Source organism: Lepus europaeus, chromosome 17 (genome assembly GCF_033115175.1).
Source record: "Lepus europaeus isolate LE1 chromosome 17, mLepTim1.pri, whole genome shotgun sequence".
Classification (NCBI taxonomy): domain Eukaryota; kingdom Metazoa; phylum Chordata; class Mammalia; order Lagomorpha; family Leporidae; genus Lepus; species Lepus europaeus.
Genome location: NC_084843.1, coordinates 35,360,157 through 35,375,490, shown reverse-complemented (window position 1 = coordinate 35,375,490; position 15,334 = coordinate 35,360,157). Strand labels below are relative to the sequence as shown.

Sequence of the window (15,334 nt, the reverse complement as noted above, 5' to 3'; positions counted from 1 at the left end):
TGATTTTCGCTTCTCTAAATGCATTTCCTTTTCCAAGGATGCAGCTTCCTTCCAAGCACCAGCACCAGCACCAACACCATCAGCATCACCCTCCCCAGCCACACAGCCTCTGCCATTCTGTTAATTTCCATCACAATCACAGAGCCTCTCCCGTATCTTCCGCCTCTGCCAGCCAGGGGACTAGGCTCAGCCAGTTCACGGCTCAGCTGGGACCTGGAAGCCAGGTCTCCAGTTCTGAGTCCAGCATTTTCCCCATCGTATCCACAGCCTCCTGGGCTGAGCCAGGCCCTTTCCAGAGCCCCAGGAAGCCAAGGTTGGCTGCCTCCTGCTGGCAGGGAGCTCCTTCCAGCTTCTGGTGTGGCTGCCAAAGCAGAGCGGGTGTGTGTGTGTGTGGGGGGGAGGTTGCATACAGAGGAGCTCCGCGCCTCTACCTCCCTCCCTCCCCGTGGAAGGAGGTGATGGCTTACACGTAGGGGAGGGAGAGGATTATGAAAATCAATAATTCGTGCCAGCTGATAAGTGTCAGGCAAGTATTTACTCACATTCATCCCCTGCAAGTCACGTTCTCCGTGTGTTCCTATTTGTCTTTCACCGTTGGCATCAGCCAGGTGGACTCAGCACAAGATCCCAAGGTTTTAGCCGAACGCTGCGGAGAGGGAGTTTCATTTAAGTTCATTTTTCCAGCCAGGGCTGGCTCCGAGGCTGGTTTTCTTACTAGGTTGTTTGCTACGCGGAAAGCAAATTCCCAGAGGTTTCTGAGATTGCCGACATCCAATGCAAGAAGACTGCTCCCACCCACTCGCCCACCCACTCACTAATAAGACAGAATGCCGTCCTATTTTTGGTAACAATTAAAGGGCCTCCCGGTGCAAGCAGAAAGCTGTTTATTTTGTTACATCACTTTGCCTTCGAAGGCTGCTCTGTGCTCAGTGTTTTCGTGGTGATGCAAGCCGGCTCTCTCCCTCCAGCAGTCGGGTTCCTCCCATCTCACAGCACCTCACAGGTCTCTTCCCCCGAGCCGTGCGTGGCTGGAGCGAGGAGCAGCTCACGAATCAGCTGCAGGTCCCCGTTTTGAAAAGCAGAGACCCAGAGGCAGCGCAAGAGGGTGGACTCCTGTGTGACCTGGTCGTAGAGCAAGACAATCACCATCTGAATTCCAGAAGCCCTGTTCATGTTTGGGGAGATTTTTCTGACTGCATGGAATCAGAAAGAAGCCAGAGGATGGGAAATGCCTGCCTCCCCCTGAAAAGAATTGCTTATTTCCTATGTCTCTTATCTGCGCTTTTGCTGACTGAGGGGAAGAAACCAGCGAAGCCAAAATGCCCTGCCGTGTGTACTTGTACCAAAGATAACGCTTTATGTGAGAATGCCAGATCCATTCCACGCACCGTTCCTCCTGATGTTATCTCATTGTAAGGCCCGTAAGCATTTTCATATCTGATTTACGATTGAAAAATTCCAGCCGGTGTATTTGGGGCTTTGTATGGCTTGGTGGAAGGGCTTGGAGAGAGAGAGAGAGAGAGAGAGAGAGAGAGAGAGAGAGAGAGAGGAGAGAGAGAGATTCCTCTTGCACGCTTGGCCATTTGACAGAGCTAACATTTTGCTGCATTTAGGTTTTTTTTTAATTTATTTATTAGCTGCTACCGAACATGCTTAGAGACTGCCTCCACCCCACCCTGAACATTATTATGAGAAACCTGTGGCAGGTTCATCTCTCCTCTTCCCCCGGGGAGGGAAACAGTACTTCATAAAATAGTGCCAACCTAGTGACTGTTATGCTAAACCGGATTAACATAAGGTTTGTTCTGTGTGTATGTGTGTGTGTGTGTGTCTTTCTCTTTGTGTGTGTCTGTCTGTTTGTTTTTTTCTTTTTTGCTTTCTTTCAGATCCTTTGTGAGATCTGGTTTTACTGAAATCTCAGAAGGGAGTTTTTTATTCACACCATCGCTGCAGCTCTTGTGAGAAATATTTATATCATGACTATTTTTAATATGGCATATATCTGGCTAAACCCTCTAGTAAAGCGCGCTCTCTATCCATTTTGTCAAATATGATTCTATTGCTGAAGAGAAACGAGGGTGTCAGGAAAGTGAGAGGGAGCTGGGTTGGTTTGCGACTTCACACCACAGGTGCAGGCTGATTCTTGCCATGGTAAATTGGCTGACCTGTGAGGCTCTGGGCGTGCGTGGCTATTTGTGAAGTTGTTGGAAGGTTACAGCCAGGATCCCAATGCCATTCAACTCTTTTACTTTCATTTTTAACTTGGGAACTTTGGTTATTTCATCCTGGAGTTTCTGAACTAGTCAGTACAGAGCCCAGCATAACATATGCACTCAAGATGTTGTCTCAGGGGATCCGAGGCAGGCTGCTACTCTGTGTGATTTACCATGTGGGGGGAAAAAAGGAAAAACAGCAGCGTGCTTCTTTCTAGGTAATTCCTTGACACAGCAACTCTCAAGGGATGGTTTTCTGCTCTCATCTAATTTATAACTAGTCCCCTGATGAGGAGGGAACGAAAATATTAATATAGGAAAGCGCCAAGGATTACACTTGGCTGTGTGTTTTGAGTTGGCCAAAAGGGAGCCACATATTCCATGTATGCCTGAAAATATTCAAAAAGATAATATTTGACTAAGAAATGAGATCTCTTCACAGGCATCATGGAACACGGCTCATTTGTTCTGCTGTGTAGGGTTTGGCAATCAGAGTTCAGTTCTCGGAGCCCTAGCGCATGGGGGTTGAAAGGTCTCTGTGCTCGGGTCTCGGGCAACAGACTTGCTGTAGCTGGAGGGTTCCAGGGAGAATTGGCCAACTGGGGACTACTGAGTTGGAGGTTCCTAACTGTATGATTTGGGACCCAAGATTTTGCTTGTTGATTTGTTCCTTGCCTTCTTGGCCATTTTGGCTGTTTGAGGTTATATATACGTAGGCGAACAACATGGGACTGAAATCAACAAGTTTTCATTTAAATCTCACCCGACCACTTATTCAAACTTAGACATATAGTCTTGTGAAAACTACTAATCTTACTGAGCCTCAGTCTCCTTATCTGTAAAATGGGGATAATACATATCTTGCAGGGTTGTTATCAGAGACAAATCAGATGTAGGTAGATAAAACATTTGGCATATGGTATGGCAAATGCTGTAACATTTCATAAGTGGCAGGATTTTAAAAATTTACAAAAAGGTTAAAAGCTACAAGTCACTCAACCTATTGTTTTGTCTACATGAAATCTCAGAACTAGTTTGACTATTTCCCTGAATTCTCAAACTTGATCAGGTGTTTTAACATTATATAACCATGTTGGCTAATGTCCTTCCACCGGCTAATGTCTTCAAGTGATTAACAATTCATAGATGATTCCTTATTAATTATCACTGATAGTCAGTGGGGTGATTAAGGACAGTGTTAACACATCAAACACATCCAACAAAGATAGACTCTTTAATACAGACAGGGACAAAGTTTCTCTGCTGGGATCTTTCCACAGGGTAAGAATTTGCTGAATCTGAGAAAGTGGCAAATGTGCTTATGATGTTCGTTTGTTAAATAATAAATGGCTCATTTAAAAGGCATTCCTTTGATGTGCTGAGACACTCTCCTCCCCTAGGACGGAGAAACAGATCAGTCCTTAAAACTGGAGAAGTCACAGTCACACAACCACTCAGACGCTAGCTGGATGCTGGCTGTGACACAGAAAGTCTGGTCTGATCAACCAGATAGGTTACCGCATCTCCACTCTGTTTGTTTGTGTTTGGGGTGGGCCCAGCCACAGCAAGCACAGATGCAGGGCAGTGTTATAGAAATAGTCACCGGCTGCTGCTGGAGAATGTGATTACACACATTTAGAATCATGAGGGAAGCCAGGGGATTGGTTTTTAAATAGCCCGCACCGAGTGTGTGCCATGCCCGTGTCCCATGCTCTGAGTGCCTATGGAACATTCCAGCCCTTACTTCCAAAAGCAGTTCAGGTTTCAGAAATAACAAAAAGGCGAGTAATTCTTACCCTATACGACCTCAGTGAACTCACACTGGCTAACCTCAGTGGGTGCATTTGCACCAGGCTGATGTTTACGCAAAATTGCCAGGGGTCAAATTTGTCTGGGAGGCTCCAGGACCCTGCTCCTGAGGACTCTGCTCTGCACCTTCCTGCCCAGGCTTCTCTGCCTCCTTCTCTGTGCTTACCTAATAAGCTCATTTTCCCTGAGGAAGAGATAGATGGGAAGGCTCTGAATGCAAACTGTGCCATGATCGGAACAGTTGCATGGTCGCATCGATTAGAAACAGGTAGGGTTCTGCCGTGCAGTGGGGCCAGCCAGTGCCCTGGAAACCCCACACAGGCGACCAGCCTCCCACTGGGACAGGAAGACCGAGGGGCCTGCTTTTGGCCACCAGCTGAGGGCTAAATAATACCAGCCATTACTTGGGGTGTCCAACGAAGTCCGGCCCCATGTGTGACCCCTCACAGCCCAGGAAGAGGCACCGCTGGCTCTCAGCGGTGTTTGGTGCACGAAGACAGTGGCTTCTTACTCTGCTATTGGGAACAGAAAGAAACATCCTGTTCCTAGAACTTGCCTTCCTCTGACGGCTCTGCTACAGCCCCACAGCTCTTTCAGGCCTTCTGCAGAGGCATGATGGGAGGTACTTTGGGAAATGTCAGCCTGGGACAGTGAGGAAAACAGATGCAGTGCAAGGACTGGGAGGTACCTGCAGTGCTTGGGAAAAGATCCCGGGAGGCCGTGGCTGGCAGCTTGTGTTGGCGAATAAGGAAAACCAAAAGCCACACTCTATAGGGAGGAGAGAGAAAATAAAACGATCCAATAAAAACTCATTGGATTAGTTGTACAGAACATTTTTAAAGTCTCATTTAAGGTTTCAAACAATAGGGAGAAAAAGCCTTTCCCAAGCAAGTTATTCATGTTTTCCGTAGGACCAGTTTTGAAACGTAACCAGTGAGAACAATTATGTGTTCTAGTTTGCTTTAGTGGCAGGGAGTGGTGCGTTTAATGAATGCGATCTCGAGAGATGCGTTTGCACAAGTGACAGCCCTAATTCCTGCTCCACTGCAACTGGAAACCCCCAGTGACACGGGCTCCTGGCAGAATTATCTTGCACATTTCCGAGGGGAATAGTGGCCTCACTGCCCTAGGTTTATAAGGTATGTTAATGAACTCGACCTCTGCCACTCCTAGCACGGTTCCCCTTGCAAGGAGTGCATTCCAGGGTCCTTTTTCATAGCGTGCTGAAAACAGCAAAACCTACTACTATATATGAGAATTCAATATGACCCGAAATCAAGTTATGTTTACTCCAGGGAGATCTGGTCTTGTTTGAAACACAGAACTGATCTTCCTGGGGAGAAATCGCATATTTAAAAAAATCCCCCATCGACATATTAAGTGCATAGTTCATAAGAAATGAAAAACTATGGGGGCTGGTGTGGCGCAGTGGTTTAATCTGTTGCCTATGACTCCAACATCCCCTAGGAGCACCAGTTCAAGTCCCAGTTGCTCTGCTTCCAATCTAGCTCCTGCTCATGTGCCCAGGAAGACAGCAGAGAGTGGCCCAGGTGCTTGTGTCCCTGCCACCCACATGGGAGTTCTGGAAGGAGTTCCAGGCTCCTGGCTTTGCCTGACCCAGCCCCAGCTGTTGTGGCCCTTTGGGGAGTGAGCCAGCAGGTGGAAGATCTCTCTCTGTCTCTCTGTCTCGCTCTCTCTCGCTCTCTGTAAATCTCCCTTCCAAGTAAATAAATCTTTTAAAGAAAGAAAAACTAAAAATAAATAGCATGAATAAGTCATCCTTACTAAGGCTTTATCATTTAGCCTTTTAAAAACTACTACTTTTTCAGAAAAAAAAAAAATCCACAGCCTATATTATTTCACAGTGATTACCACCTTTTCCTAGTCTTCCTTGCATTACCAGAGAAAGAAAAATTTAACAGATTTCACAGACCACTTAACCCAAATCTATCTGCTATGAGGGTTTTTAGAGGAATAATTAACTGGCCAGAGATGAGCAAGTTTGGTTTGTGCCCAGAGGATGTCCCCATTATAGGTAGAAAAGTAAAAAAGTGCCATCACCTTGGCTGTTTACACGTTCCCCGGTGACCCATGGGTCTGACTTCTAACTTTTTAGTGAATTCATTCTTGTATCTGTGCAAAGTAGACCTGTACAACAGATGTTTTCTCTAAAAGCAGATTTCATCCTCTCAGGTATTCAGTTGTAAGAGTCGCTCCCCCTTCTCCCTCACTGTCCACTTCCGGTTGAAGGAGTCTGCCTTAAACCGCCTAGTGTCTTCAGCCTTCCTCGGCCCCCAGCGCCGTGTCTCCCTGAGGCTCCCTTCTCTCTTTCACAGGCTGCTACCACGGGAACTTTGGCCCCACGCGCCCCACTTCCGGTTCCCATGATGCTTGTCCCATCACCTTACCTCCTGGATACACAGCTGACCCCATGGCATGCCTGTGCTTGGAAGCCTTTCATGGTTCCCTAGAAACAGAGAGAGTTTGAACACTCGGATTGGTGGTTAATAGCATTTGACTGTTTCCTATCTGCCCAGAGCTATCACAGGCAAATAAAAATATCAAGGGTGACATGGACCTCTCTCTCTTTCTCTCTCTCACACACACACACCCTCCATCCAGTGCCTCCTTCTGTGACCCCTGTTCCCTCGGCTTCTATAGACCTTACTGATCTCTCTGGGACTGCGTGCTTTTTATAACAGCTCTTTGTGCTGTAGCTACCTGGTGTCTACCATGGGGGACCATCAGGAAGTCATGGTGCTGGGGCAGAACCTGGGCCTTACGAGCCCAGAACCTTGCTTCCTATATACAAGCCTTTTGTACTACCCTCCATGCTTCCACAGACTTCGCAACAAAGACTTCTGTGTCCCTACCTGTAGACAGTCATGGTCAGGTTCACAGTCTTAGGTCTGGCACACCCTACTGACTTCACATGCACCGCTGGTGTGGAGGTCTGGGAAGTGACCTGAACTACAGAAATGTATGAGAGACATTTGCCCTTGAAGTTACAGCTTCCAGCTTCTCCTACAGAGAGGTCTAGCACTGTAAAGAGAAAGCTTCTAAGCCCTTCCAAAGACCTCCTGCTCCAGGCTCTCTTGTTCCCACCCTGACTTAACAATTGGCCTCCTAGGTTCTTGGGCTGAAGGCAGACACTGGCTAGTTCTCTCCTGTGAAGCATAAAATTCCATTTTGTCCAGTCTGATAGGACAACCAAAGAGAAATGTTAGTAAAAAATTAGCAAGGAAAAAACTGTTCATAAACACAAAGATACTGTCCATTTGCTGTCTTGTATTTGCTTAGCTACAACAAGGACTGTTTATTGTCTAGGTGGGAGCTGGAATGAAACACCCTGTTTCAGCAGATACATGTTGGAGTTCTTCTATTGTACCAGAGGTAGTGTTGGGCTTAGTGAGGGACATGAACAGCTGTGACCTGTTGTCTCTCTCCATCGTGACAGGACAGCTCTGAGCTGGTGACGATTCTACAAAGGTAGATTATATTCTGCCTGTCTTTGAATGTATGTGACAAACTTTCTCATTGTGTTCCAAGTGAGGTTCAGTCGGTCAGGGATATTGGCGATGCTTGCCATTTATTGATGCTGTGGTGAATACAGGCCACACAATGACTGCAGGAGCTTTCTCACATCAGCTGTGCTACCAGTACGGCTGATCCTAGCGAGCTGACAATGTGGCAAGTGCCAAAGGACACTGGCCTGGTGCTCAGCTGACGTGAGTTCAAATCTCCACTCTGCTGCTTACTAGTGATTTGGGCCAAGCTGAATCATGCCTTGATATCTGTATGCACAAAATGGAGAGAAACCATAGTAGCCATTGCGTGGGATTACAGCAGGGATTAGATGAAGCAATGCATGAAACATTCTTGGCCCAGTTCCAGTCGTTGGATAAACATTAGCTTTTATCATAGAATCTAAAAAATCCCTTGAGTTTGAACTACCGTAACATCAGATTTGTATCTGACTGTGTAGTTTGAGTTTACCTATAACCCCAGCTTTAAAATTCTGTGGTTCTGCAACAGGTCTCCATCAGAACCTGCTGAGAACGCTTCCTTTCAAATACTTCTTCCAGGAAATGTCAACTATTTACCTATCAAAAAAAGCAATCCTCTCCCTTCTTCCTTGTGAATAAAATAAAAACTGGCACCACGTCTTGTAAAACATGACAGATTTTGTTTAAAGTCATCAGTCCCAACCAGTCTTCAGGTGACTGGTTCCATGGGGAGATGGAAACAGACCTGAACTGGAGTTCAGGAGACAGGGGTTTAAAGTCTAGTTTGGCCTCTAATGGGCTGTGTAACCTTGGGCTGGTCATGAAACATCATTATACTTCAGATTTCATATGCATAAAAAAGATTAAATTGCAGTTCTCAAACTCAAATGCTATTAGGGGTTGGGGTAGGGAGATAGATAAAGAAAGTAGTTGGGGATGAGACAATAGGAAGGGTAGTGACTGAAGTAAACCAGGGATATGTGGTGATATCCTCAGCTGTAACTAATGGAATGTGACACATGGACAGGGAGCCATCATCTTCCTAATTTTCAGGAGACAGCAGATTTTAAAGGGTACAAAGACCAAACAAAATATCAGTTGGCATTTTGAGACCTTCACATTCAATGACATCTAAGATCGCTTCCTATCTGAAAATTCTACTTTATTGTATTCTGTTCTACAAATAGAGTTAATATAATCTAATATAATGCAGAAAATGGCCTTGTTAAAGGAATGGACACAAAGTATTTTATCAACTCTACCAAATCAGTAAATTAGATTGCTAATTGAAAGAGTCTGATTACATGGAATTGGCTATTTACTATAAAATTATTATTAAAATAATAATGTGGTTTCCAGTCTCCCAAACAGGTCCAAAGGGACTTTATCAGGCCCTCTGCATGGTGGCTGATTTGACAGTATCCCTCCTATGTGGAAGGGTTGGAAAGGAATTGTCGGACCCATTTACATACCAAGATGACAGGTGTTTGTATAAAGTGTGATTAAAAAGCAATGAATCTTTTACAAACATAAACAGACTAAAATGTGTACGTGCAAATAACTCTTGTTCTACAGAGAATTTCTTGTGGAGAACCAAAGAGTCTTCCCAACTGTGCTTCCCTAACTAAAGATTTCTGGACCCTTCTTGGAGAATTCTCTTCAGTGTCAGGTTACAACCTTATAATCAAACCAGGCAAGGTTTTGTTAGAGACAGCCATCGTTTCCGTATTGTCTGGAGCCAAGCACTTTATATCTTCCAGGTGTGTTTTTTTTTAATTTTTTAATTTTTTAATTTTTTTTAGTTCATTATCACAATCATCTTTTGAGATAGCCACGATTCTTTCCATTTTACAGATGAAGCGCCGAGTTCTGGAAGTTAGCCAACCTCCTCAAAGCCACACCCCTGCTAAGTAGCAGAGCTGGGGTTACATGCCCATCCTCACTTTTAACCACTTCTGTGTACTTCTTCCTGCATGTGGATCACTGAGCTTGACTCTGCGTAGTTTTGTTCCCGAAATTGAATCCCTTCTCAAAGGGCCAACCTTTGCCTTTAACGAGGATATTCAAGGAGAATGTGTCCTGGATCCTGCAGACAATGACTTGAAAGGGAGTTTCAAAAGTGCTTTGAAAGAGTGGTAGCATTGCTGGCGAGAACATCAAGTTTCCCTAGGTTTCAGCTCTCATTTGTATGTGTAAGCTCAGGCCTCCTTGCTTAAGTAAAGAGAAATACAGACAGAGCGAGAGAAAGAAGAGAGCAAAAGAAAACTGTCTTATAAACTTGAAATTTGCACCTTAGTCCAGTGTTGCCAAAAATTGTGCCCCATGGAGTGGTTGTTCTGAAAGAAAGGGGTTCCGTGCTCAAATCTAGGTTCCATGCTCAAATCTGGGGAAATGCACCTCTGTCCTTGCTTGACCAGGCACAATGCACCTTGACATAGAAAAATCTCCAGAGTTATTTAAAGTTGTTTCACGGGTTTTTGTTGTTGTGAACATCCATAGAGGGCCGCTTCTATAGAAGCTGCCCTGGGTAGTTGTGCATATGATATTCATTGTTTCTATTAGCTTATATCTTTATAGCTCACCTTGTTCTAGAGAGGCTAGATACAAAGTATAGGCAGATGGAAAGAATCTCATACTAATGGATACATTAAACCATCTGTCTCCATGGATGGAGCACCTTGGGACAATTTTGCTTGTGTGTAGTCATTGATGTGATGTCTGGGGTTCAGGCCTCCCCACCAGGTAATTCCAACTGGTCTTCAGGGATCTCCCAGTAGATGCTCCATCTTTTGGAGTAAGCAAGAGGAGCAGTTGCAGCTCATTCAGCCAGAGAGAGATTTCTCAGTGTATATGTGCACTCTTTACTTTTATTGGGAACTTGTTCCCTCAAAGCTGTTTCTGACATGGCTAAATCGGTATTTCCCTGGGTATGTCCCATGGATATACCACAATGATTATCAATAAGCTTGGGAAACCACGTATGTAATTCCCTTTCAAAGAGCCTTCATTTGTTTAAGCATAGAAAAAACTCACATGGATAGGATCCCCGTCCAACTTCTTTGACACACTTTTCTAAATTTCAGTGCTTGTGCACCTCCGTGAAGGTCTTGTATTCCGGAGAATACACGTGGGAAATCCTAGGCAAGGCTGTTCTAGGTTTGCAGCAGATTCTGGGTGGAGCTGATGAGGCTAGAAAGAGGAAGCCAGCTTTGCTCAAGGCCATCAGTGAGTCCCAGTGCAAAGACCAGGCCTGAGCTTGGAACTCCAGCTCAAATTATGTTACCTCTGTCACCTTAGTTTCCTTTACATTTTATGTGGAGAATATAAGATTTACGTTGCTGTGTTCATTTGAAGATGAAAATGAGATAGTGTGCTGCTAAAGATGAAATCTGACATGAACTAGGATTTAGATAAAATTCAATCCCTTCTCCTTGGGGTGTAGGACCAAAGAGATAAATGGTGATTTTATAAAAGCAAGAGGAGGGTGGGCTGTCCACTAGTTGTGCCAACTTTTAAAAAGTAAAACTTTGACCGTCCTGGGATGAGAGGTAACAGATTATAAAGTCAACGGGTGGGGGCCTCTGCTCAGATCTTTGCCAGCGTGTAGGCCAGCTGCTTCCTTACAGATGTAAAACTTACATCCTAATCTCGGCTCTGCCGCTGATAAGACGTGACCTTGGTCAAGGCACTGAACCTCTGCCAGCCTCAGCTTCCTCATCCATAAAAGGAGGAGTTAGACCGCATCTCTCTCTGGAGTATCCTCCCACCCTGAAGTTCACGTGGAGCCAAATTCAGGTTCTCCTCCATCAGTGCAGATAGCAGAGGCGGTAGTCTACTTAAGGATCTGCTGAATTACATTGAAAATGTTTTTCAAGGATGAGAGTCAAAAATAACTGTCAAATGTACTTGTGTGATACTTCCCACTTTAATGCTTTCCTGTCTTAAGAGCATATTTTAAAATAGTCAAATGTAAATTATTCACATGGCACATGCACTTAGAATGTGTGCATTTAACTAAAGTGAATCATCAGCCTATTATTAATTATCATTCAACCAGCCCTGTTCTTTTGAATAGAGGAGAAGATCGGGAACAACCAAAGGATCGGAATCACTGAAGCAAAGCCAGCTCTGAGCAAGCTGGCAAGCCCCTCCAGCTGGCCCCCTTATCTTCCAACAGACGTAATCTGTGTGTCTTGCACTCCCTCAAAAAGTTCATGGGACTTGTGTAGTATGAGAAATACTATGCATGGATTTCAAAGGTTTTTGTGCCAAAATAAACTTATCTTTTAATTCTCTTTTCCCATGACCTTTTTGAAGTTCCTCCATATACTTGTCCACTTACATACAGACCCTTATATGCTTAGAAGTATGCACACTTGAGTTGCACACACTGCCTGTGGCTGCCTAACACCCTGGATGATGTCCATCAAGGTCATCTTGGACAGGTGACACCCTCACTGGGCCTATGTTTCCTTAGCAGTAAAACTGAGGTCTTTTGCTAGATGTGAGGGCCTTCCAGCTCTGACATTTTAAGTGTATGCTCTTTGCCTAGATATTTCTTGGCAGAAGCATTGGAGACATGCTCATATACATTATGTCACATAATTCTTAGAATCATCCAATAAGTCTTTTGGTTATTCTGAGTCCTACTTCAACAGATGATGAAACAGATTCACCTGCCTAATGCATTGATGTGCAATAATAAGCACCGGCTACAAGCCTGAAAACCTACTTCTCTAGTCTATATCCAGTCAGCGTGGTCGCCAACAACAACCTGGTGCTGACTGCTCATTCTTCTTCTTCCAATGTGGTCCTCACAGAAGGGGTTATTCTAGAGCAGAGCTCCCTAAATGGTGCCACCTGTATAGTCAGAACATGCCCTGGGCTAGAAGATGGGATACAGGCCATTCATGGGCCAGTGACAATTCTGATGTCAGTCAAGATGTTACAGGTGACTGGAGGGAGTCAGAGGGAGTGTCGGTAGATGCAGGGGGCCTGGCACAGTGCCAGATGAGCAGTCTGGTTTTAGACAGTGGGAGATTTTCTCAGCAGGGGCCACCTTCTGACCACCATTAGCCATCTGCAGAACAGCCTCCCTACCCCTGCCCCCAACTCCCCATGCCTACTCTTCCCCGGAGTCTGCAGTGCTCCTGGCATAGACTCTTACATCTTTAGAGCTAAAAGGGGCCTCAAAAGTTATCTACTGTAGTTCCCTCACTTTACAACACAGGGAGAGGCGGCCTGTGTACTCAAGAGCACACAGAGGATTGATGGCCAAATGGGACTGAAGATCCAGGTTGCTGACTCCCTCTCCAGCAGTGCGCTCCTTCCATGGCCCCGGGAAGAGACTTGAAGCCAGTGCAGGAAACGGGGTCAACAGCCCATCAACCTGGCTCCCGCACATTTGCCAGCCCAGTTCTCACACTCTTAGGGACCCGTCTCTGGCCTCTCAACTGGACTTGGGGCAGCCTTGGTCCCTCTTGCCAGCTTCCCCTCCGTAGATCCTCTGCTCCTTCATTCACTGCTCTGTTGCTGACCCCAGGATCCCTCCCAACCCTGAGCTCCAGGCACTCTGTCACCCACTTTTCTGCTCCTTTTAAAATTCGATTCTGCCAGTCTTACCTTTCAGCCCAGCCAGGGAGCCTCTAACATCCTAATGGTCTTGGTGCTAAAGTACTATTGCTAGTGAAGAGCTATGAGTCACCCCTACAGGCAGCTGGAAGGAGGAACTGGAACTTAGGGCTGGCACATCCTCTGAGCTTAATGGAATATTAATAATAAAATCATGAAGACGTTTTTAAAAAAAACTATCTACAGGGAATTTCAAGGTTATTTTTCTAAGTTCCTGTTGAAATCAAATATGCAACTTTAAAAGACTATTACATATTGAAATGCACTGGATGCTTTTCACATAGGTAAAATTATATTTCTCAATACTTTTATTTTTAACCAGAAAGAATAAAAAACTACTGGGTGCTAAATTAAATAAGTATTCAAAGGAAATCAGGAGAAAACAGGCAATGATGATGAAAAGATAAATAATAGATTAGGAAGCAATGGGAATAATAAATAAATCTAAGGTTTGATCCTTGGAAAAACAATAAAATAGCAGACATTTGAAGGAAGCAACATTCATAAGTCAGGAAGACATTAATATTCAATAAAAATATTTGAGCAAAGTTGGATAAATATTTAGGAAAAGATCAAGACAGTGTCTCACCTCATATCATATACAAAAGTAAGTCCCAAATGGATTAAAGAATACAATGTTTAAAAAAAGAAATTAAAAGTGCAAGGCATATGGGTAATATTTCATTGATCTCAATGCAGGAAAAAGCATTTTAGGAATAAAAGCCAAGAAGAAATATACGATGGAAGTTGCCATATTCTGTTAGGTAAGGGCATCACATAAGATAGGGAATGAATAAATCATATTCTTCATAAGTAACAAGTACTTCCACAAAAAGGGCAAAGGGTATGATTTTATTGAAGAAGAAGCAAATATGTTCAGCTAAATGTTGGTGAGGATATGCATTCTCATTCTCAGAATTGGGCATGTAATTGGTATCAGTAATAACTTAGACTTAACCTTCTATAATCAACGGTACTACTTTTAAGAATCTGGAGATAGGGAAAATGTTTATGTATGGGAACAGATATGGTGGTGTTTATAGTTGCAAAAATTAGAAACAATAAAACAGTTAAATCACAAGATATCCATTATGTAAAACATTCATTAAAACTATATTATTGAAAAACTGTCATGAGAAATCTTTCATGATAAAATAGGCAAATGAAAAGACACAAAATAATATAAAAATTTCTCTATTTTACATACATATATGTGTATATGTTATACATATTATGCCCATTAGAGAATTGAGTAGTATGATTATGGGTTCTTTATTTTCTTCTTTAAGCTTTTATGTGCTTTCCAGAATTTTTACAGTGGGTATATCTTATTCATAAACTGAATACACCAAACTGCACTCCAAATTAGAAACTTTTTACTTGAAAAATATATAGACTGATATGGTCTTGGTGTCAGTTTGAGACCACTTGCATTGGTTAATTCCTTTTTTTTTTTTTTTTTTTGACAGGCAGAGTGGACAGTGAGAGAGAGAGAGAGACAGAGAGAAAGGTCTTCCTTTTGCCATTGGTTCACCCTCCAATGGCCGCCGCGGCTGGCGCACCGCGCTGATCCAAAGCCAGGAGCCAGGTGCTTCTCCTGGTCTCCTGTGAGGGTGCAGGGCCCAAGCACTTGGGCCATCCTCCACTGCCTTCCCGGGCCATAGCAGAGAGCTGGCCTGGAAGAGGGGCAACCGGGACAGAATCCGGCTCCCCGACCGGGACTAGAACCTGGTGTGCCAGTGCCGCAAGGCAGAGGATTAGTCTGTTGAGCCACGGTGCCGGCCCGGTTAATTCCTTTTTAAAAGGAGATTATAATTTAATTAAAGTCCATATGAGCTGAGTGGAGTTATTATGGCTCTTTGTGGACATGATGTCATATGTGACCTGGATCCTATGCTGAGAGACCACTTGCATGTGTGAAAAGGTACTGGACCAGGGGTCTCAGGCCATGTGACCTTGGGCAAAACCCTCTGGCTTCAGTTTCCTCCTCTTGTCGCACAGACATTAATACCTGCTCTACCACATTCACAGGGTTGTTCGAAAGACCAGTAAGGTGGTCTGGGTAGAATACTATAACATGTAGGCTATTGTGAAGGCAATGATCTCATTTAAAGAATGAGTTAGTGCTTCCTTGGAATTGATAGTTGATGATTTAAAGTCTTTCTAAATCCTCCT

The 15,334-nt window shown here is 44.2% G+C and overlaps 1 protein-coding gene across 2 annotated transcripts in view; it reads left to right on the top strand.

The window, feature by feature from the left end:
• The first annotated feature begins 1,197 nt into the window (after positions 1 to 1,197).
• The window catches only part of LGI1 (leucine rich glioma inactivated 1), a 39,619-nt gene continuing 25,482 nt past the window's right edge, over positions 1,198 to 15,334 (top strand). For both annotated transcript variants that reach the window (XM_062214596.1, XM_062214597.1), the window contains exons 1-2: positions 1,198 to 1,412; positions 1,887 to 1,958. In XM_062214596.1, the coding sequence (XP_062070580.1) occupies positions 1,198 to 1,412; positions 1,887 to 1,958 (287 nt within the window). The remainder of the gene's footprint in view (positions 1,413 to 1,886; positions 1,959 to 15,334) is intronic.